Source organism: Phacochoerus africanus, chromosome 4, assembly GCF_016906955.1.
Source record: "Phacochoerus africanus isolate WHEZ1 chromosome 4, ROS_Pafr_v1, whole genome shotgun sequence".
Lineage (NCBI taxonomy): Eukaryota > Metazoa > Chordata > Mammalia > Artiodactyla > Suidae > Phacochoerus > Phacochoerus africanus.
The window spans coordinates 2,862,699-2,885,316 of NC_062547.1; the positions used below are offsets into that span (position 1 = coordinate 2,862,699).

General features: G+C 56.3%; 1 protein-coding gene across 7 annotated transcripts in view; it reads left to right on the forward strand.

Moving 5' to 3' along the window:
- Positions 1 to 22,618, forward strand: part of SHANK2 (SH3 and multiple ankyrin repeat domains 2) — a 517,908-nt gene that overhangs the window by 367,370 nt on the left and 127,920 nt on the right. For all 7 annotated transcript variants that reach the window (XM_047775007.1, XM_047775012.1, XM_047775005.1 and 4 more), the window contains one exon: positions 891 to 1,015. In XM_047775007.1, coding sequence (XP_047630963.1) covers positions 891 to 1,015 — 125 coding nt within the window. The remainder of the gene's footprint in view (positions 1 to 890; positions 1,016 to 22,618) is intronic.

Sequence of the window (22,618 nt, forward strand, 5' to 3'; positions counted from 1 at the left end):
ACATCTGTGTGCCGCGTGTGCGGGGAAACCATTTGGAAGTTTGATCCCAGGTCCTCCGCGCGGTGCTGGGGGTCCCGCACCTGCGCTGGGGAGCCCTCCCTCCTTCCCCGGTGGCCCCACCTGCTCTCTGGCAGCAGCCTGTCCAGAGGGAGGGAGGAAGGAGACCTCTGTCCCCGTGTGTCCGTGACTGTCTGCGTGGTGGTTCCCCTCCCCCCGCCCACCACCCCCGGCCGCCCCTGAGCACCCAGCAAAGTCCACCTCTGGCCCTAGAGTGCTGCTCTGCCGCCGTGGGGCCCGGAAGCCCGGGCTCGCTCGACTGAGGAGCAGGGGGCCCAGGCCTCCCGTGGATGCTGGCCGCAGAGTGGCCACAGAGAGCCGGGCCCCCAGCGAGAGAGAATTCATAAGCGGATCCCAAATCTGCAGCCGCCCACGGGGTCAGCGTTCTGTTCCGTCAACGCTCCGCGTTAAAGTCCCTTGGTTGCGAGTCTACGTGGATGTGCATCTGGCGAGTGGTTCCGTGTGGTGTTTCTGTAGCTCCATGTGGTTCTGGGGGGAACTTTTCCATTTTTAGAACTGAAAATGTTTAGTCACGGATGCTTTTAAAGAAAATGACAGGCATGTACATGGAGACATGTACAGGGGCGCACGCGGTCCTGTGTTTTCTCAGGGGACGGCATGGGGGGACGGTGGCTCCAGAACGCCGCGAGCTCCCTTACTTGTGTTGCTGTTGACCCGTGTCAGCCCTTCCCCGGCAGAGCTGGCCTGGACCACCCGCTTCCCACGGAGACGCAGGGCCCTCCTTCTCCCCGGGCCCCGGAGGCGGGGGGGAGGCCTGGGCCGCCTGGGAAGCACCTTCTGGGCTTGTAACGCGGTATCACTTGCCTTCCCAGCGGATACGCCCATCGAAGAATTCACGCCAACGCCGGCGTTCCCGGCCTTGCAGTACCTGGAGTCTGTGGATGAAGGCGGGGTGGCCTGGCAAGCCGGACTAAGGACTGGGGACTTCTTGATCGAGGTAGGGACACAGGTGTCTGGATCTTTCCGCCTGGGGAGAGCGCCGACTCTCTTTGGGTTGGGGTCCGTGGTCTCAGCAGCGTGGCCGGCGGGGGCCGGCGTGGAGGCTGCCCTGGTCAGGTGGTGCTCGGTTATGTCACCCACTGTGGGTGCCGATTCCCGCGGGCCGGGCCCTGGTGCTGTGTTTGAGGCCTTGGCTGTAACGCGTTGGAGCGTCGGGAATCCACGTGGAACTTGGCCATTGATCTAGAAGAAGGAAGAGAAAGGGAGTGGCCCTGATGTCAGGGACACATGTAGATCTGTGGTTGGCCTTGTCGTGGCTGTTGGCACAGACCCCGGGAGGGGCCGTCGCCCGTTTTGGTGCCACGGAGGCAGGTTGGGAAGCACTGTATCGTGCCTATTGCTTGCATGCGGTCTGTGACGTTGGGGGCATAGAGTCTGTTGGTTTGCAAGACGAGGTAACTGGCCCGTCGGATGGATAATGGCCTTTAAAGACCACGAAGCCTGGGAAAGAGGGGTGGCTGGAGTTGATGGTACGAACAAGGAACTTTTAAACTCAGACGCTTTGAAAACCAGCTTTGGCTCGTGGCCGAAAGGAGGGCGCGTCCCCTTCATTTAAAAAAACTCGCTGGATGTGAGCGCCCGCGTGCTTCAAGCCTCACCTGGGGTTGCCGTGTTGGCGTGTGTGAGGCAAACAGGAGAGGCAGTACCTTGACAAAAATCATTTTTAAGAGGTTTGCTGGGTTCAGGCGTCCCCTGTGGGGAGTTGAGGTCCCCTGGCAGAGCGTTCCTCGGGGCTAACCCGAGCCCCGTCTCGTCTGCTTTGGGAAGTAGAGTGAGTGTGTGCTCTCCAGCCGGGCTCCGTCTCGGTGCCTCCGCCGTGGGGCCGGCCAGACACTCGTTCATTCTGGGAAGGAGGCAATCCAGGCCTTGGCGAGATGGCCACTGGGAAGCCGTGTCTCCCCGAGATGCCTAAAGCTTCCAGGGGTCTCTTTGGGCTGCAGATTCGCTCGTGCTTGGAGAGGATGAGAGTGATGGATGCAAATCTGGAAGGGACGGTGCTATTGGAGGAGAGAGAGCCAGGTAAAGTGGGGGCGGGGCTTTAACTTATCCCAGGCATCCCGCGTCTGAAAGAGGTCCCTAAGCTATTGTTGACCAATCAGAGCCTGGCTCTGATGAAGGCTTGGGCTCCCTGGGTTCTTGTCCATTTAAACGGTGGGAGGCACGCCCACCGCTTCAGTGCAGTGCGGGAGCCTGGCACCCACTCTGGTTCCATGGGTTAACTCGATGTGTAACCTCATGAACATGCAGAGAGACTGGGTTGAATCATCTTCCGTAGGATGCACTTGTGATGTAAGCCCCTTCCCGTGTGCGTGTGCGTGTGTGTGTGCATGTGTGTGTGTGAGACAGAGACAGAGAGAGGCGGATACTCCAGGAGGTTGACAATGCTGTTGCTGGTTCTTGGTTTTGAATAATAGATGAGAGCTGCAGATGCAAGAACCTCCCTGGTAGTTAGGCTCCTCGGATCACCTCCTTGATAAACGAGTCAATAAAAGAAGCATGGGGCTGCCACGGAGCGTGCACTGGGCCCACCCCTCTCCCAGGAAGCAGAGCTGTGGTGGTTGGCGGACGTGTTCGCAGCGCACGCCTGGGCAGGGCAGAGAAGGCACGCCATCGGGTCGGATCGAAGCTTCCGTGCAAATCGGGAGCGTTCAAGAGTTTCTGTTTTCACAGCCCCTCGTCTGATACTGCCTTTAACCTCTGATGTGCAAATGTATTTGCTGTGTTGGAACAGGTTTATTTTCTGGGCAACCTCTGAATTCCAGGATTCTAGGAATGGTTGGCCCCGGGCTGCGTTTCATCGGTGTTATTATGTATCAGATAAGTCGGAGGAGGAGTGGGCCCCAAACAGTCCCAGGCCCTTCACCACGGGTCCTGCTCTAACGGGGCAGGTGGGGGGCAGGGGGGCTGGGAACCTCACTCCTTCCGGTTCATTTCAAGGCTACCTTGTGGGGCTCAGAAGTTCTCCTTTAGGTGCTTGGGTTTAAAAGAGTGAGACTCTCCATCGAGTTGGTTTCCTCGTTACCGGATTCAGCCACTGAAAGAGTTTCATCACTTATAGCCTTAGAGGTGCATGTTTTTCCAGTAGAAAATTTCTTTTTTTTTTTTTTTTCTCATTGAAAAGCTTTAACCTTGGAGGGAGTGTTTTAGGCAGACTCACGTGTTTCAGGTGGACCTTTGTTTGGGCAGGAAGCTGTCCTGGAGGCTGGGGCTTCTGGGCTCTTGGTCAAGTGCAGGGCCCTGTGTGGAAGCTGCCCAAAGGGCAGGCAGACTGTCCTCCCCACCCCCACCCTCTCGAGAGCCTTCCTTTCTCTCGTCCCCGGGAAGGAACCCAAAGCTTGTCAGGCTTGCACTTTCTCTGTGAAGAGGCACGCTGCAGCTTGAACTTGGGGATTCCAGGGCCACTTCCAAAGGGAACGTTCGCTCTTCAAAGACTGCAGCGTCCATGCAAGTTCACTTCTCCTTCTTGGACTTTGCCAGAATGCCGACCTTGTCATCTTGACGGCATGGGCCCCCGTGAAGGGCCGTCTCCCTCATGCGTGCGCTTCTTGGGTGCTCACCCTCTGCACTTTCCCGCTCTCCGCCTTGGTGCGAGAGGAGCCTGTCCTTGAGTTGTTGGGACAGTGTCTTGGCTGACTACGCCCCTCCCTCCCGCCTGGGGACAGTGTCTTGGCTGACTACGCCCCTCCCTCCCGCCTGAAGCCAGCGCTTTGGGTGGAGGGGAGTTCCGTGCAAAGGCTGTCTTCCCGCTGGGAATTCCGATGAGAGAGGCTGGAGTCAGCAGGTGGTTGTGCAAACTCATCTCAGAGGTGGGGGCAAGGAAGTGGGTGTTGCGTGTACGGGGCCGTGGCGCATGCGTGTACCACTTTCAGATCAGCCCCATGTGCCAGAATCCCCGCGTTGGCCCATGACACTGACGCTTCCCCAGGCTGCTGTGGGAGCCGAGTGTCCCTGTGGGCACCCGGGGGGGAGAGTGGTCCCAGAGAGAGAAGCAAGGTGGGGAGTTGGGCAGCCCCCACCCCTACCCCATGCGGGTCAGAGGTAAGGTTAGGGCCTGGCTCAGCCAGGCATGGCTAAGGCGTATGTCCCTTTGGGTTACAGCAGGAAACCTGATTAATGACAACGAGTCTTGCTGGTGAGTTTACACCAGAGTTCAGAGGCAGAGTCGACCTCGGGCACAGTGCCTTGAGCCCTTCGCCCCCCATTTCATTGGGATTATCTTGGTGAAGGCTCCTCACCCCCAGGAGGTGAGGCAGGAGAGGCCGCTTACGGGAGTCACAAGGAGAGCAGAGGTGGCCCGTGCATGATGTGTGGCATCGGGTAGTTAAGGAGACAGGGTGGTTAGGATGTCCTAGCAGGCTTCCTGCTGGCACCCAGTGAACTGGAGCACCGTCATCCCCGCCCTCGAAAGCTGGCTGGGCACCAGGCTCACCAGCAGACCTTTCAGAGGCACGGAGGCCTGGGCGCAGCCCACCCCCACGAACACAGGAGCGCGAGGCAGGAGCACGGGTGTTCGTGACGCTGCCAGGGGCTCTGATGGGCAGGCAAGACCATAGCCTCTGGCCTCGCCGGGCTGGCTCTTTGAACCTGTTGGTGGAAGCGTCTATCAAATGAAGAGAAGTGGGCGCTACGCTCATCTCCTGTCTCAAGACCGGAACTGGCTTTCTTCCATAAGCCTCCCCAGGTGGAAACCAAGGTTTGTTTCCTGCACAACTTTCATCAACCAAAACACCCTATATCTCAAGAATTTGCTCATAAACCACAAAACAGTCAACCTCAAAAGGGGAAGCAGGGTTTACAAGAGATACACGCAGAGGCCCGTGTCTCATGTACAGTGATGGCAGGTGTATCTGCCGGGCCCGGCACCATCCCTTCTGGCCCTCATCGTAGTCCTGCAAAGACACATCAGCGTGATCCCCATTTTGCAGGTGAGGAAACCGAGGCACAGGAGCGTCAATCACTTGCCCACGGTCATACAGCAGGTGAGCTGAGAAGCTGAGGTTCCGACCCGGGCTGGCTGACTCCGTGAAGCCAGAGCTCAGAGGTCCTGGGAGACGCTTTGATGTGCTGGGTGTATGCATGGCCCCAGAGTGAGAAGAAACACAAGCAATGAGCTGCCAATTTTTATTTTCAAATTAGCAAAAATTTTTTACTAGAGTGTAGTTGACTTACAGTGTTGTGTTAGTTTCAGATGTACAGCAAAGTGATTCAGTTATACGTACACGTGTCTGTTGTTTTTTCCCTTGTAGCTTGTTACAGAATGTCGAGTCGGTTTCCCTGGGCTGTGCAGTAGGTCCTTGTTCATCACCTACTTTATATACAGGAGAGGGTAGATGTTAATCCCAAACTCCTAATTAACCTCCCCCTGACAGTTTCCCCTTTGGCAGTTTTAAGTTAGATTTTGAAATCTGTGAGTTTCTGCTTTATAAATAAGTTCTTTTGTATCATTTTCATTAGATGCCACATGATATGATATTTGTCTTTCTCAGTCTTACCTCACCTATGGTGATCGTCTCTGTGTCTGTCCATGGTGCTGCAAATGGCATGATTTCATTCTTCTTTATGGCTGAGTAATATTCCATTGTATATACACGTACCACGAATACATTTTTTAAAAACGGCCACACCGATTGCTGGTGACAGCACTCCTAGGTTGCTGTGTGAAAGAATAAATTGCCACACACTTTTTAGACATCAGTGTGACCGTGTATAATAAGAACCATAAAGCCGAAGCAGGAATTTTATATCTAGGAGTCCATCCTAAGGCAGGAGTTCCCATCGTGACTCAGCGGTAATGAACCCAACTAGTATGTGAGGACACAGGTTCGATCCCTGGCCTCGTTCAGTGGGTTAAGGATCTGGTGTTGCTGTGAGCTGTGGTGTAGGTTGCAGACATGGCTCAGAGCCTGTGTTGCTGTGGTTGTGGCATAAGCCAGCAGCTGTAGCTCCAATTTGACCCCTCGCCTGGGAACTTCAATATGCTGCAGGTGTGGCCCTAAAAAAGCAAAACAAACAAAAACAGGCAGAGTCACAGTGCAGCCAAAAGAAATAGGTGGAGCTCGAGGGCAATGGTTAATCATATCTGTTGGGGATTCACAAGAGAGCAATGAAACTCACGCTCACAAGAAGCTGTTGAGATCAACAGGAAACGGTTACCTTATATTAGGTGAAGAGGGCAGAATTAAAGTTATCTGCACCATATCGTCCAAATTATACCACTTTCCCCCCAAATTAAGCATAGAAAAAAAAAGGAAAGGGGGTATTAACCCCTCCTGATGAGATCATACATGATTATTTTCTGTTTTTGTAGGCTTCTTTCTATTTCCCAGATTTTCTGGAACGATGGTATTACTTTTTGACAGGCATTCATTTCAAAATAGAAATTATTCCTCAGAAGAAGCTACTTGGTGCAGGTGAGCAGTGTCTCAACCTCTGTGACCATGAAGTTACTGTTTGTTTTCCGGACAACAATGCTTTCCTGGCCATTAATTATTTTCCTGGGGCCAAGCCTCCACAACTTAATACACTACTGAAGACTCCTATGGTTTTTGTGATTGTTTTCTTAGTCCTGAAGTGGCCAATCTTGTTTCCGTGTTAATTTCCCTAAATAGGTTTTTCCCTTGCAATTAAAGCAGGCAGCAGTATCCTTCATCCTTGAAAAGTGATGCTTGAGTTTGCTAATTCCTTTTTCCTCATACTAAATGCTGCACTAAAGATGGCCTGGAACTGGTTTATAATCTTGGTTTGCGTGCAGGGAGGGTGCAGAGGGATGCCCCGGTGTGTCCCTTAGAGACCATTTGAGTCCCTTACCAAATGTTTGTCAGGCTGCTACTCGAGACTCTGGACTTGGAAAATGGAACGCAGACGCGAGGGCACGTTTGCCCAAACCATCACTTTCACCCCAGCGGGAGGCGTGAACAACCCGGTGATAATCGGTCAGCGTTCCCAGCTTCAAAATTAAGTGGTACATGGAGGAGAGCGAGTCAAGTTCAGGTTGTTCCTGGTCAGCGGCCACCCACATCCCTCTCCATGAGCACGTGCCTCCCGGGTGTCAGCATCCCCATCAGCAGAATTGGGGTGGGGTGTGAATTAAGTCACTGGAGATGAACTGCCCCCATCCCTTGGTGTATCCATGGGGAACTGGTTCCAGGACCCATGCGGAGAGCAAAATCCACGGATGCTCAAGTCTCAGAGTCAGCCCTCTGCATCTGAGGAGTCCGTACCCACAGGGTGGACCACTGCAGCTACAGAGGACCGACTGTGTGCTTACTGCAAACATCTGCCTCAGAGCGCACCCACCCTGTTCGGACACGTGTTGTTCTAGGGTCCACTGTGTGTGCCGCAGGAGCTCCGGGCTCGTGGGCTGCTGTTAGGACGTCTTGGCTAAGAGCTCGTGGAGGCCAGCGGTGCTGGACACAGAGCGTTTGGTGTTTGTGGCTGATCCTTCCTGTCCTTCCTCATCATCAGTGATGCCCGACTCCAAGGAGGAAACCAGGGGACAGATAATAACCAGAAGTCATAACGTCATGATAACGACAGGTGACTTTACCACTCTGGTTTCAAGCAGGTAGCAGTAACAGAGCACACCTGCCATGGGCCAGAAACATTCTGTCAGGCACTTCCAGCCAAGGGCACCCTGGCGGTAGCTCCCCGGTGCCTCTCTGCTGAGGGGATCATCAGCTAATGCAGGCACCTGCCCCGCCCCACCTCAACCCCCAAATATCCTTGGCAGGCACGCCTCCCAATTTGGCTTGAACCTCCGCTCCCAGGGCACTCCCTGCCTTGCTCAATCTTGTTTTGGCACCAGTCAAGCTTTTAGGTAATCTTGGAATTTCTGTTCAGGATTCCCTTTTTGCCCTCTAGCGACAAATCCCACGGCCAAGGCCAGAGCTCTCTGTGGTCTCCCCGGGGCCAGCACCCTTGTTCAGCCTTCCCACACAGCTCGTGTTTCCCTAGCTTGCTTTTCAAGATAGCACTAGAGGCTTTGTTACATGTCCTGCCGGTGGCCTCTGTGGCTAATCCAGGAAGTCTACCAGCTCCCCTCACCTCCCAAATTCTTAATGTCTTATTTAAATCATTCTAAATGGGTATTTAATTCAATAACTACGTAAAAGAGGAAATGCCAGCTGATGTTGGCAGGAAGCTAGAGCGACGCGTGCATTTTTGACTTTGAATCCCGCAGATAGGTCAGTGGTGAAGTTTTGTTGATTTCATGTTAAAGGCAGGCAGAGCCCAGTGGCTGTCCTGGGTCCCTCCGGATGTGGAGTGTTTCTTTTCTAAAGTCCTGTGGCTTCTTGCTATGCTCATTTTGGAAAAGGCTCGGGTCCCCCGGCTAGCTTTCCACTCCAGTTTCTCTGCTCCTGGTCTGCCAGCACCTGGGCAACTGCAGGAGGTGAAGCTGTGGTGAGGCATCTCGATCTGCCTCTCCATCCCTTTAGCCTTTGCTAAGTTCAAGCTTCCAGCCACCTTCTCAGAGATGGTTGAAGAACATTCCTTTAGTAGCAAATAAAAGTCAGCAGAGAGGAGTTCGGCTGCTTTTGTTGTTTGCCTTCAGAAGAAGCCAGTGCCCAGGGCGAGCTGCTCTCATTATTGTCTTTGTCCTCCACCTAGCACTGGGGGTCTCTGCTGTCCAAGGCCATAACACTGGGTCTTTGCTCTCTGGTTCCTAGCATTGGGGTCTTTGCTGCCTGAGGCTCATTGCACTTAAGTCTTTGCTCTCTGAGGCCTTAAAGAGGCGACCACTCTGGGAGGAGCCTCTTCAAGGCTGGGAGGCTGGATCCCCTTCCTCGGCATAGACATAGCCCCTCCTGCGCCTAGAGCATAGTTCACTTTGTCCTCCATATCTGACTGAGAACAGGTGGTCCAAGCTGGGAACAGCCCAGAATCCTACTGAGAAGGTGGATGCGGGCAGCTTAGCAATTGTGGATCTGAAGTCTTGGCTCGTTCATTTTGGGGTTCTAATTTGAAGCATCAGTGATTTCAATTTCAGGCTAAAAAAAGATTCAGAATCACTTCAGGGGACCATGGCTGCTGTGCTCAAGGCTCTGTGGGACTGGCAGATGGCCGTGCGCTGGGATAGAGATGGAAAGGAGCCACGGTCAAGGGCACAGGCTGTGCATTGTGATCTGGGTTTGAATCCAGGCTCTCACCTCTTCACTGTGTGAACTTGGGCAAATCCTTCGTCTCTTGGCCTCAGTTTCTTCAACCAAATAAAAGTGTGTGTGAAGCGTGAAATTTCTGGCAGGGGGAGCTCTCGGTAACTGGTGGCAATTGTACACATCATTTTTGCAACTTCATTCATTCATTTCTGCAGTGCATGTTGGGTGCCTACCAGGTGCTGGGCGGGCGTGTGCTGTGGGGAGGAAAGACGTGTGTCAGACACGGTTCCTCGAGGAGCTCGCTGCCTGGAAGAAGGGCAGAGAGTAGACCATGACAAAGGCCCCTGTTTCAATCATGACAGGCCTTCACAGGGGAGGTGGTGGCACGATGCTGCGAGGAGTCAGTGGGGTTTCTACAGGCAGAACTGGAGAGGGAGGGCTCCAGGGGGAGCTCAGGGATCAACCACATGCAGAGTGGATTTGAGGAGTGGCCAGATGTTGAGGGGCTGAGGGTGATGGGCTGGTCCGGGAGGGGGGCCTGGTATGGCAGTTTAAGTGGGTGCAGCGCTGCATGGCTGGTCAGGGGTGCTGCTGACCTGTCCAGGGTGCTGAATCGCGGAGGGTTTGGGACTGTCCCGGGTGCTGAATTTAGCTGGGGGTGGGGGGGCGGGCGTGGCATCCTGGGTTTAGACCTGTCCGTGGTGCTGAACTCTGCTGGGTGAGGACCTCTCCAGGGTGCTGAACCTGAGAGCTGGGAGGAAGGACCCTCCCATCAGGAGGGGCTTGGTAGAAAGACTCAGCACTTGCCCACCCCCATCCCACTCCCTTCCCCTCCCGTCCCTGTGCCCTGTGTGCTTGGCCTTCCTGGGCGCAGCAGCTTGTGATTCAGTGCGTGTGCTTGTCTCCTGGTGGAGACACCTCTTCTGTGAGCATCTGCCACGTCCTGTGCTCCAAGCCAGCCCTAACTTTGCCACTGACGTCTCAGCTCACATGCCACCTTCTCTAGGAGGGCTTCCCAGGCTCCCTCCGGTGTCCCTCACTCTATAGCACTCACTTGGTGTGCCTCCTTCACCATCAGAAGCCTCTGCTGTGTCAGGTCCTCCCAGGAATGCCTTCCTTCCTCTGGGCTAGAGAGCCTGCTGACCTGGTCTCCACTGTGTGTCCAGTGCCCAGCACAGTGTCTGAGGTGTAAGAGAGGCCCCAAGACACGTGTTCAGGGGTGGACATGCCTGGAAAGTAGGTGTTTTATGCCCATTTGCAGGTGATAAAACTGAGAGATTAGGTAACCTGCCAGGGCCCCACAGGGAGACCCAAGTCTAGGCTGATTCCACAGCTCGAGTCTGGCTGATGCCCTCGGTAAATCCCAGGTCCCTGAAGTGTAATCTTACCTTGTGATGATCTTCCTCAACCCAGGAAGGAGGCTCTACACCCAGCCCCAGTCCACACAGGGCGAGGTTGGCAGGCGGCATGGTGAGCTAAGATGCCCACCTGGGAAGCTGGTGTCAAGGTTCTCTGCTGGGCCCTGATTGAGCCCTCCTGGGTCTTTGCCACCCGCCCTCCCTCCCTGGCTTCCTCCCACTCACCCACCTCCCAGTGAGCTCTGCAAGCTCTTGTTAGCATTGATTTGTCTCTGTCTGCGGTGCCCTTTTGTGGGGAGTTTCATGATACAAGCAGTTAGGTTGGCAAATGAACTGAAGGAAGGCCTTGTGCTAAATGCCCTGTAGAATCTTTTAATTGATGGAGTTTGTCAGTTTGGGGAATTAGAGTGTGTGTGTGCCAACAGGAAAGAGGATTGAAATGAGAAGGGACGGGAAGGGGACGTGAAAGGCCCCAGTTTCCATCGGAGGCTGTAAAATCCTGGAAACTGTCTCCCCACTTTGCTGCCACCACACCAGGCACCTACCAGCCAGTTTTCCACTTCTCTCTACACAGGGCCTTCAGTTTCACATAACAGAGTTTTCAGCGCACCTGCCCTGTGCTCAGCCCTCTGTGGGCAGGGCTGGGGGTCACGGAGATGCAAGGCCATCCAAGTGTGTGGGAGGAGGGAGGCCCGTAAACTTGGCTGGTGTCCAGAGGGAGGAATGGGTTATTTGGGTGGCGAGGCACGTGGCACATCAGCCTTGACCCTGGCCTCTCTTCCCGGCCTCCCGAATGTGCTGTCCGTCCTCTCATCCTCAGCTCTTGCCCGCACCGCTTGCTCTCTCTGTGACTCTACCCCTCTGCCTCTTCCTCCTCCACCTGCGTAACTCCAGCTCACCCTCAGATCTCTGCCCGGTGGCCTCTCCTCAGGGCAGCCCCCCCCAACATTCCCCAAGACACCTGTTCGCAGTACCTGTCACTGTCCTTGCCTGACCTGAAGGCTCCATGAGATAAGGGGCCAGCCAGAGCCGAGCATGTGGCAGGCACTTGGTCGGTGCATTCGATGAGGGGAGGGAACAGCCTGGATGAAGGCTCCGAGGCAGGACCGTGCAGGGATGTGAGGAAGGTGTCAGGAGGCCCAGGAGGGATAAAGAGGATGGGCCCCCAGGCCAGGGAAGGCTTTGAATGTCGAGCAGAGCACTGGGACCTCCCTCTGTTTCTAGAGGTGTTGCAGCAGGGAATGCCCACGGCCTGCAGATCCCCAGGCCGGGGCTGTGCTGAAGGAAGGGGGCAGAGGGACCAGAGTAGAGGCAGCTGCCCCCAAGAGGCAGGTTAGAGCAGGGCTTAACAGCACAGTCCCAGGAGGCAGCCCGTCTGGGTCCAAACCCAGCTCCTCTACTCATGCGCTGTGCGGCCGTGGACACGTCACAATGCCTCTCCAGGCCTCGATTTCCTCCTCTGCAAGGCGGTGGGAACAGCACCTGTCTCGTAGAGTCTCGGGAAGGTTAAGTGGGTTTATGTGTGTGAAGCAAGTAGAAGACCACAGGCGTGAGCTGAGGGGTCTACGCAGGAGGAACCATTGCTGTTACTGTCGCTGCTGTCGTTAGCCCATGGGAGGGGTGCAGAACCTTCCCGGCCAGGCCCCCCCTCTTTCCCAAGGCAGGGTCTTGCCCCGTGGAACCCCTCCCCCGTGGTGAGATCATGTGGGCCCCAGGCCCCCCAGTGCACAGCATGGTCCTGGGGCTGGGCTGGGCTGAGAGAAGGAAGGCAGGAAAAGGATGCTCTGCCCGTGAGCTGACCTGGAACCAGCCACCATTCATGGCCGCCCCTGGCCGAAGGCTGCTGGGAGCCAGGCCAGTGCTCGATGGTGTTGCTGCTGATACAGGGACTCGGGTGTCCGACTTTCTTCCCAGTAAGGATGCTTCCTCCTCCACCCATTCCTGCTCGGTTTCCGGCATCGGCCGCCACGGCTAACACAGCTCTAAGCAGGTACTGACACCTTGAGGCCTCATCAGAACCCCGGGAGGGAGGCTCTCACTGTCCCCGTTTCCCACGTGAGGGAGCCGAGGCACAGAAGGGTCGAGCTAGCAGCCTCGGCATCCCAGGGCTCCTCCATGGCAGGCTGGCCCTAGGGCGATGTCCTGACCACCCACTCCTCAGCCGCTCACACTCATAATAGGATGAGCGGTCAGTACCAAGCGTGGTCCCTGTGTGGGGACTGTCCCTGGTCCCTTCCTTCTGCTACAGCCACTGCCCCATTCTCATCCCCGGGGAGAGTATCCTTTTGTCATTCTTCCAGAAGAATCTTCAGAAAAGTCTAGGCTTTGCTATGGCCTGTGGGACCCTGTGGCTGCCAGGCTCCTCGCCCATCCAGCTGCCGGCCTCCTCGCCCATCTGCAGCCCTCTGTGCGTCCCTGCTCTCCTCCTGGGACACTCCCCCATCTTGTGCCAACAAGGGCTCCCTTGTGTCAGGCGTCTGCTCACGTCCCCTTTTCCAGAGCCTTCCCTGACCCCCTTTATCTAAATGGCACGAACCCCCCCGAGTCGCGTGCCATTGCCAAAGGACATCTCTCCTCTTGCTTTGCCACCTGTTGAGTCTTTGTGACAGGAGGGTTTGAGTTGTGGTTGCTCAGCTGCCTTTCCAGAACCTGAGTTCCACCCGAGAGCATGACAGCTTCTGTTTGGGGAGGTGGCGTCTCTCCTCCAGCCCCCCTCTCCCACCCCCATCCGGGCCAGGAACGTGAAAAGCAGAGAGGAGGGGTTTGACTGACCCATGGCAGAGAGCGCCAGCCCTTCCATGGAAAGTTGCAGAATTCTCTCCGGATGCCCACTTGAATCCCACGGACTTTCCAGGGGAAATGACAGGGAGCTAGAGTCCAGTCTGCCCCCATGGATGCCTGGTGACCAGTTTTTGCCATGTTGTCTTTATGGCAGGTGTAAGTTGTGTCCTCCGGGTTAAAACAGGGACATAGAGAAGCCGAAAGAGAAAGAAGGGTGGTGGCACCCGCGGACGCGGTTGCTACCATGCGGTTTGTTTTCTCAGGTTGTATGTCCCTGCGTGTGTCTGTTAGAGATACATTTTTGTCACACGTGTAGTCTTTCCCTGCTCTGTATCCCTTTTGTTGTGATAAACACACACACATACCATAACACGTATTATTTTAATCTGGTGGCATTGGGTACGTGTCCCATGATGTACAACAGGCACCTCTGTCTAGTTCCCCACCCCCCCCCCCGCCAAAGACAGCCCTGTAGCCATTCAGCAGTCACTCCCCAGCCCCCACTTCCCTTCCCTCCCTCAGCTGGAAGCCACCACTGAAGCTCGTCCGTCTGCTGAGTTGCCTGTTCAGGGCTCCTTTAGACACGGACTCTGCCAGCATGGCCTTTTGTGCCCGCTCCCGTTTACTCAGAGTCCTGTTTGCAGGGTCCATCCACGTTGTAGCGTGTGTCACTGCCGTGTGTTCCTCTTCTGGCCAAATGATATTCTGTGTATGAATAAACCACCCTTTGCTTTTTTTTTTTTTCTTTCTTTTAAACGGCTGCCCTTGCGGCATATGGAGGTGGCCAGGCTAGGGGTCAAATCGGAGCTGCAGCTGCTGGCCTGCAGATCCGAGCTGTGTCTGTGACCTACACCACAGCTCACGGCAACACCAGATCCGTAACCCATGGAGCGAGGCCGGGGATTGAACCTGCGTCCTCGTGGATACTTGTTGGGTTCGCTACCGCTGAGCCACGACGGGAACTCCTGAATCCCCCTTCGTTTATCTGTTCATCCGTTGACGGAGCTTCGGGTCACTTCCACCCTTTGGCTGTTGTGAGTATAACACTTCAGAGCAGAAGAGCACCAGGGTTTGTCTGTGTCCCTCTTTTCAGCTTTTGGGGTTGTGCACCTGGGGGTCGGCTTGCTGGGTCCTCGGAGAACTTTCTGTTTGTCTGAACTGTTGACCCAGACTTGGGTTGAACCAACAGGTGCCCAGTGAGCGCTTAGTGAAGAAGCCAGGGCAGAGGGAGGGGGCACCCCGCCCCGGCCCACGAAGACGGAACTCAAGCCCCCTGGCCGTGTCATGGCTGGACAGCGTATATGCTGACTGCAAATAACATAAACAACAGTGACGACGATGACAGTGGGACATGCGCAGATTTCCTGAGCACTTCCTGTGGGCCAGGCTTTGCTCTCTGGGTTTCATGGGCACGAACCCGCTTCATGCTCAGTTGTGTTTGGATGTTCCTAACAGCAACTTTTTCTGCACAAGGAGGCCGGGGCACAGAGAGGGAGCCTCACTTGCCCACAGACACAGAGCGAGTGAGAGGCAGGGCCAGGCTGTGGCCCAGGCAGGGAACTGCTTCAGAGCCCACCCCGTGAGCATCTCCACCGTATGGTAGAATAAGGGCCAGAGTGAATGGGCTGGCCAGGCAGGGACTGTGGGTCAGGAAAGGCTTCCGGGAGTGGGGAACGACAGAACGGGCTTCCCAGGGGAGCATGAGATGAGACTTCCACATAGAGCCTTGTGCTCAGCATCCAGAACGTGGCCAATCAAGGGATGGGGCCTCGAGAAGTGGGCACCTGGGGGGCAGTGGGGCGGGGACATCTCCCTGGGCTGTCATGGCACCCAAGCTGGTCAGGGCACCCATGACATCCAAGGGCTGCACCTTCCCCAGGATGGTGGCTTTCGCAAAGCAGGCACATAAGTCTGTGGCCCTTAGATTTATAGAGGCTGAGCCTAGAGATGCTAGAACCAAGGGCCAGAAGGGCCAGGCGACTGCTGGTTGCGATGGCAAGCAGGACCGTGAGGACAGGCAGGCGCCTGGTTATTGGTAGCTGTTCATCCTGGAGGTCACGAGGGGGCCACCTGTCAGGAGGACCAGAGGTGGGGGGAACGGGAGAGCCTTAGATGAACGGGGCATGGGTTACGTCATCCAGAGCAGGCAGCGGGGAGAGCGGTTGCAGGAGCAGGGAGGGCCATCGGCAGCTCTGAGTGATGGGTGTTCATCCAGACCCCAGGGTTCACAGCCAGTTGGTCAGAATCGACGTCTGTTGACGGTGGTCAGCTGAGTGGACCACACTGGAGGACGCTCTATGTGGATGTCTCGGTTCGCACTGCTGCCAGCACCGGGAGATCGGTTCTCCTGATGGTTTGGGAAGTTAAGTTCAGAAAGATCATGTGATGTGCCCAAATTCACACAGCACTCACCGTGGGGCTGGGCTTGAACCTGGAGCTGGGACCCAAGGGCTGCAGTGTCCCCTGTCACATTTTTCCAGGGAGGTCCTACTGCCCAGCCCAGAGACCCAATTGGAGACAGCGAAGTAGTTCAGGTCTTGAGGGGAGGCACTGACGAAGCAGATTGAAGCCCATGGAAGGCGAAGGTCGGAGGATCCCTCCAACTGATTGGAGGATCCCTGGGGGGCTTCCTGGAGGAGGTGAGGGGGAGCAGTCTTTCAACATCAAAGGGAGTCAGGTAAGGATGAAGGCAAAGCAAGCGTGCCCATGCCCTCAGTTCTCTCCACTGTGTTATTCCATAACTTTCTCTACAACTGGCAGGGCTCGATTCAAACTGGCTCAGCATGTGCGGGGAATTTACTGGTAGCAGTAATTGAAAATCCCAGAGGCATTTGGCATCGGGCCTGGCTGGATCCAGGTGCTCAGTGATGTTCCCAGCATCTCACCCCCTGTCTCAGTTTTCTTCTGTGCTGGCCGCATTCTGGGTGGGTTCTCCACGCGAAGGTGGTGCACTGGGTGTCCAGTAGCTCCCGGTTCTCCTCCTGTCCTCTGAAGAACCCCAGCAGGAAGAGAGAGTGTCATCGGCCTGCCTTGGGCTGGGTCAGCCCCCTTGGCCACAGGGACTGAGAGTGGGGGTGGGAGGGCTCCCAGAGTTTCACATAAGGGAAAGGGGAAGACAGATTGCTGGGCGGGCAGATTCAGCAAAATTTGAAAATCATTGTAAGCGTGAACTGGACCATGTGGGATCAAGTATGTATCTGGGTTACATATCTACGGACTAATTTTGAGCAACTTTTATGTAGGGCCAGGCCTGGTGGCTGGGAGAACAGGCTTTAGACCTGGTCCTTCCCACACAGCATGGGGTCAGGATCCCTCCCAAGCCCTCACACCCAAACAGAGGGCACCAGATGTGGCATTTCCTCCATCAGTATTTTCAGAGGGAAGGAAGGAGTGGAGAACATGAGCTGGAGGACAGAATTTCTTGGCTGTCCCAGGCAGCGCTGAGAGGGCAGCCCCTGGGGACCATGCATATTGGGAGGGAGAAGCTGTGCCCATGCTATACCATTCATTTTGAAGGCGGGGGGGCCTCGTTGAGCACCCTCGCCTAGGGGTGGGGACAGACTTGTGGTGAGTGAGTGTCTCAGCTCAGGCTGCTGTAATAAATTACCGTAGACTGGGCGGCTTAGACAAGAGACCTCTATTTCTCATATGTCTCATTTATTTCGTGAGGCTGGGGAGGCCTCTCTTCCCGGCTTGCAGACAGGGGCTAGAGAGGGAGGGAGAGCCTCTCTCTGGTCCCTCTTCTTCTCAGGGTGCTAATCCCATCACAAGGCTCCATCCTCTTCTAGCCCTAATCTCCCCCTAAGTGCCCTACCCCCAGGTGCCATCGCTTTGGAGTTAGGATTTGGGAGTGACACACATGTACAGTGTGCTTGGGTAGCGAGCTCCTGGGGCCTTTGGCCTGCTGTGTGAGGCGAGGCTGTGTCTGAAACAGCCTGATGGGCGGTCTTTCCAGCCTGAGACTCAGTTGTTTACACTGAATGGTCTAGTTTAGGGAGACACAGCAGCTGGGGACACCAGAAAGATGACCATCTCGGCCACTGGCCTCCAGCATGCGAGTTGCTGGGGTTCACCAGGGCTGGGACACTCAGCCCTTTGCTGAGCACTGGCCGTGTCTCACGAGGGAGGTGACCACTGGGGCTTTTCACACACGAGGCTCAGGTGGGCTTGGTGAGCACGATGACCTTGAGAGGGAGGGACGGGGCAGGTCTCAGACCCAAGTCCAGCTGTGGGTTGGTGGCTCCTGAATACTGTGTGGTCTCCTCCTGGGGCAGAGGAGGTGGCCCGGAGGGCTGGAGGGGAGCCTGGCCACCTGGCGCTGCCCCCCCCCCCCGCCCCCGCCAGGGCTCTGCCACCTCTTCCTGGCATGAGGCGAGACTGGGACGCGTCGGTCACTGAACGTGAAGTGACTCAGCCCAGGGGCTGGAGTCAGGCACATGCGTCCTGACCTTGTCATTAAGGCAGCGATCCAGCCCCAGCAGCGCCCGAGGGGGTCAGTGGTGATTGGCTCCCATTCCTGGGTCTGGCCCGGCCTCGTCTGTTCCAGGAAGAAATTTGGTCTGTTGTCAGTTAATTTTCCAGGCGTGTTTTTTAATGAGCCTTCTGGATGCAGTGGCCTGTTTTGGTTTGATTTGGGGTTTTTTTGTTTTTGCTGTTTGAGAGCAGGCTGTGTGCCCGGCAGCGCCTCCCCCACCCCCGCCGTCCCTGTCCCCGCCGGTGGCCCTTCTCCATGCGCTCTCACCCACAGCCTTTTGATTAACCTCTTGCCTGCCCGTTGTCCCTGCTTGGCTGAGGTCACCTTCAGGAACCAGCAACCGCCTTCATTTGTTTATCATGGTGCAGGTGCAGGAGTTGGCACGAGGCACACGCTGTGGCTTGGCAGGCAAACGCGTGGCGGGAGGAACTGATTGAATGGTCACTGCAAAGTGGGACTCGGTGACCGTGAGGCTTGGCCAGCAGGTCTGGGCATGGATTCTGATGTGGTCCTCTCTCTGGCTTTGCTTAGATGAAGCCTGTGTCTGGGAAAACTCATTCAAAAGGTGTGTCTTCAAAGATCCATCGTCCCCTTGACTTTCAGCCCCAAGGAGAGCACTGCCACTTTGCTTGGAGCAGGAGGGGCTGCGGGCTCTGCCCTGGGACAAGGCCCCCGTCCACTCTCACCACTGCCTTCAAAGCATCCAGGCCGGGAGGCTTCAGGAGACAGAGGGACAGGGGCCAGGAGTTGCAAAGTGGGGGTAGTAAAAGGCAGGGAAAGCTGTGTGATTCCTTCACAGGAGGTCCCAAGAGTCCGATCCGTAGAGAAAGCGGGCCAGCGAGGCCGGGGCTGGGGGAGAGGGGGGCGGTTAGTGTCTAATGGGGCCGGCGTCGGACTGTAACGAGGTCCTGGAGACGGATGTGCTGTTTGACGTGCTAATATGCTTAATGCCACTGAACTCTGCACTTAAAAGTGGTTAAAACAGTGAATTTTGTGTCACGTGGACTTTACCACAATTTTTTTTTTAATTTTTGCTTTTGAAACAAGGAGAGCAAAACATTCTTGACTTTTTAAAAAGCCTTTTCGAGCAATAAGGCTGTCCTGTTGGAGCGCAGGCATGTCATAGCTGATTCTTCAGCCGTGAGGGAAATCGCCGAGGCCCTGCCCACTGCGCCTGGTCCTGGGGTCACTCTGGGAGGGGCAGTGCCCTGCGCCAGGACCTGTCCTGTGGGGCCACGCACCTCGCACAGGAACAAGTGTGTCCCCTGTAGTGATCCATGACACCGTGACGAGATGGGGCGGCCCCAGCAGTGGGGGTGAGTCGGGGGAGCTGCACATCCTGCAGCCCCTCCCTTCCCCCCAGACCCCACCTCAAAGCCCCCCCGAGGTCTCCCAGCCCCCCTCAGTCCTTTAATCAGCGTCCTGTGTAGTTTGGGGCACATGCCATCGTTTATATGCATCTGTTATTGTAGGGCACTCTGCCCCCCGCCTCCCACAGGACCAAGACCTCTAAGGCGGCAAAGGCTTTGTCTTTCTCGCCCACCTGGCACAGAGCAGGTGCTCAGCAGATCCTTGTCAGAGGAAGGAAAACTACACAGGGGGGTTGAAGGGAAGAGGGGATACGTACGTGCAGACACGAGGGGTCCCCAAAATGTTCCCTCGAGTCCCGGAGAGCGTGTGAAAGCCTTTATGCTTCCTTTACCAATGTGCAAAAGTAGGAGTTCCCCGGTGGGTCCTCACATTACAGAGCTGATGTGGTCACCGCTGTGACGCAAGTTCAATGCCTGGCCCAGGGAATGGCCGTGTGCTGCAGACACGGCCACACCCTGGATTTCCCAGGAGAATGTGTGTCAAAGTTCTGAGATAACCAGGTTACCTGGGAGGAGGGTGGGCGTTGGGCTGAGTCAAAGATGCCGCCCTCGTGGAGTGTGACTTTCTTCCCAACTCGTATTTGTTGCTGCATCAACACCAAACGAACCGTCATGACTATGCTGTCAACCCTTGGGGGCGGCCGCTGCGCCAGTCCTGGGCTCTTTAGGGCCTTTAGGATTCTTAGCCACCTTCAGCGGGGAGACTCCAGATATACATCTCCAGGAAATGCGTGCCCCGCTTGTGTCACTTGCTGTTTCCCAGGACACCCGGGCAGGTGTCGGGAGGGCAGAGGCAGCAGTGCCAGCCTCCCTTTCCAGCAGGTGTGGGCACAGGCGGACAGTCCGCGTCCCCTGAGTGGCAATCGGGAGGCCTAAGCCACCGTCCCCGTGGGTCCAGCACAACTCGGACACAGGTCACCGGGGATGACCCCCAAGAACACCTTTCTCTTGGGGTCGCGGCTGAGGCACCCCTTTGTCACCCGCTGTCTCCCCCAGGTCGTTTCCCCAGCACTGCAATCAGGGATTTACGTTCAAAGCAAACGGGAAATCAAAGTGACAAGCCCGAGACATTTTCAGCCATGAAAATTTACCTGGAAGCCCGCCTGAATGCCAGGCGCTTCTCAGAATAGTTTGTGATCGGGCTTCAGGCGCAATGCCGGAAACGTCAGGATGGCTTTGCCTGGCTTCCCTTCAAAGAGACGCTGATGGTGAAGCCTGTGAACCTGCCCAAGGAGAAAAGCCCACCAAACAGCCTCCTGCGGGGTGGTGGGGACTCGCCGCAGCCCCGGCCTCTGTCCCGACCTTCCCCGCCCCGGCGTCCAGTCCCCTGACCCCAGGCAGCGTCTGAACCCTTGTCACCCAGAAGAGCCACCCCCGATGACAGTCCCTGCTGGTGGACCCTTGCCCGGGGCCGGCTGCCTCGTCTGGCTCCCTGGCCCCTCAGCCGCCCGTGCCAGAGGTCGTTCTGCCCTTCATAGAACTCCAGTCGTGTTAGACCCCGTGGCGGCTGTGGTAACACCAGATGCTGTAAGAAACAGGCCCCGAAAGGAACGAGGGCTGTAATCTCAATGATCGATAGGCCTTTGTTTCTTGATCCTTTCAAATCCCAAAGGGGCGTTCCCAACAAAAGCCCGCCCTTGTCCACGCTGTGACTCGGAGACCCCTGCTCTTCCCACCTCCTGCCGCCTCCATCTCCAGCACCTGGCTGCCTGGGTGACCAGGCTTCGCGGCGTCTGGCTGGACCATCTGGCTGGTTACGTCCGCTCAGGTTCCACACCCCTCATCACAGGAGAGGCAGGGTCCCAGCCTCACTGGGCAGCAAAGAGGACGAAGGGTCCATCTCAGTCATGGACATAACATGCCGCCTTCTAAATCCTACAGACAGACTTAAGCACTTTTTTAAAAATGCACCATAGGAGAACTTATCATTGAAAGAATTCTGTTCACTGTCTATTGTTATGGGGAGTTCCTGTTGTGGCTCAGTGGTTAATGAATCCGACTAGGAACCATGAGGTTGTGGGTTCAATCCCTGGCCTTGCTCAGTGGGTTAAGGATCTGGCATTGCCGTGAGCTGTGGTGTAGGTCGCAGACACGGCTCGGATCCAGCGTTGTTGTGGCTTTGGCGTAGGCCGGCGGCTACAGCTGATTCGACCCCTAGCCTGGGAACCTCCATAAGCCGCAGGTACGGCCCTAGAAAAGGCAAAAAGACAAAAAAAAAAAAAAAGAATTCTGTTCACTCTCTATTGTTGCTGTGTATGAGAGAGTGGCCAGTGTGTGATTTTAGCTGAATTTTTTTCTTTTTCTTTTTCTTTTTTTTTGCTTTTTAGGGCCACACCTGCAGCACATGGAGGTTCCCAGGCTAAGGGGTCTAATTGGAGCTGCAGCTGCCAGCCAAAGCCACAGCCACAGCCGTGCAGGATCTGAGCCGCGTCTGTGACCTACACCACAGCTCATGGCAACGCCAGTTGCTTAACCCGCTGAGCAAGGCCAGGGATCGAACCCGCAACCTCATGGTTCCTCGTCGGATTCGTTTCTGCTGCGCCACGAGCTGGACTTTTCTAAGTGGAGCAAAGAGGCTCTTGCCGCCCCTGCGTGTCCCCCGCCCCCGGGGGTCCCCGTGATGCTGGTCGCGGGCGCCGTCAGGTCATCCCCCGCTTAGCCGACCAAGACCCTGAGCTTCGCGGGGATTGAGCGGCTCCCACGGGATTCCGGAGCCCAGACTCGCGAGCGTTCTGTGAAGGGACAGGGAGACACCCACCCTGGTGGGGGGCGTGGGAGGAGGGGGAGCGGCTCCCTTCCTGACCGCCAGCCGCCGGGCGGCTGTGTGTGAGCAGGTGGGCGAGTCAGGCCCCCCTCGGGCCGCAGCTCTGCGCCGTCCTCCCGAGGCAGAGGGCCGAGGAGCCCCCTGGGGCCCCCTTCGAAGGGCCCCCATCCCGTTCGTTCGGGCGCCGCCACCACGGCCTTAATCACCTTCCCAAGGTCCCACCTCCACCCCCAGCACCCGGGGGGTCAGGATGCCAACGTCGGAGCACGGCGGGCGGGGCTCACACCGATGCTCAGTCTACAGCAGCCAGGCGTCCAGATCTTTCCAGGAAATGCCCCCACCGGGTCTGTTGGTAATTGTTCAGATCTCCTGTTATTATTACACGAGAAGCCAGTGGACTGAGCACAGCGGGGCTCCTTGGCGCCTCTGATTCCACAGAGGATCTCCCGTCAGAGCCCGTGGTGGTCCCTTTGTTCTGAGCCACCCAGACTCTGCCTCTGTGAAAGGGGCAAGGTCAGGCTGCCTCTCCTTGGGTCCCAGCTCCAGGGATGTCAGCTGCCCGCTCCCCCGGCCTTGGTGTCCTCGTCTCTAGTGGGGCCCGCTGGCACGCAGCGTAGGGTCCAGTGACCGCACAGAGCCTGTCCTTGGTCATCGGAGCCGTTTCTGCTCTGGCCTCAGCTTTGCGAGTTTCCCTTCCT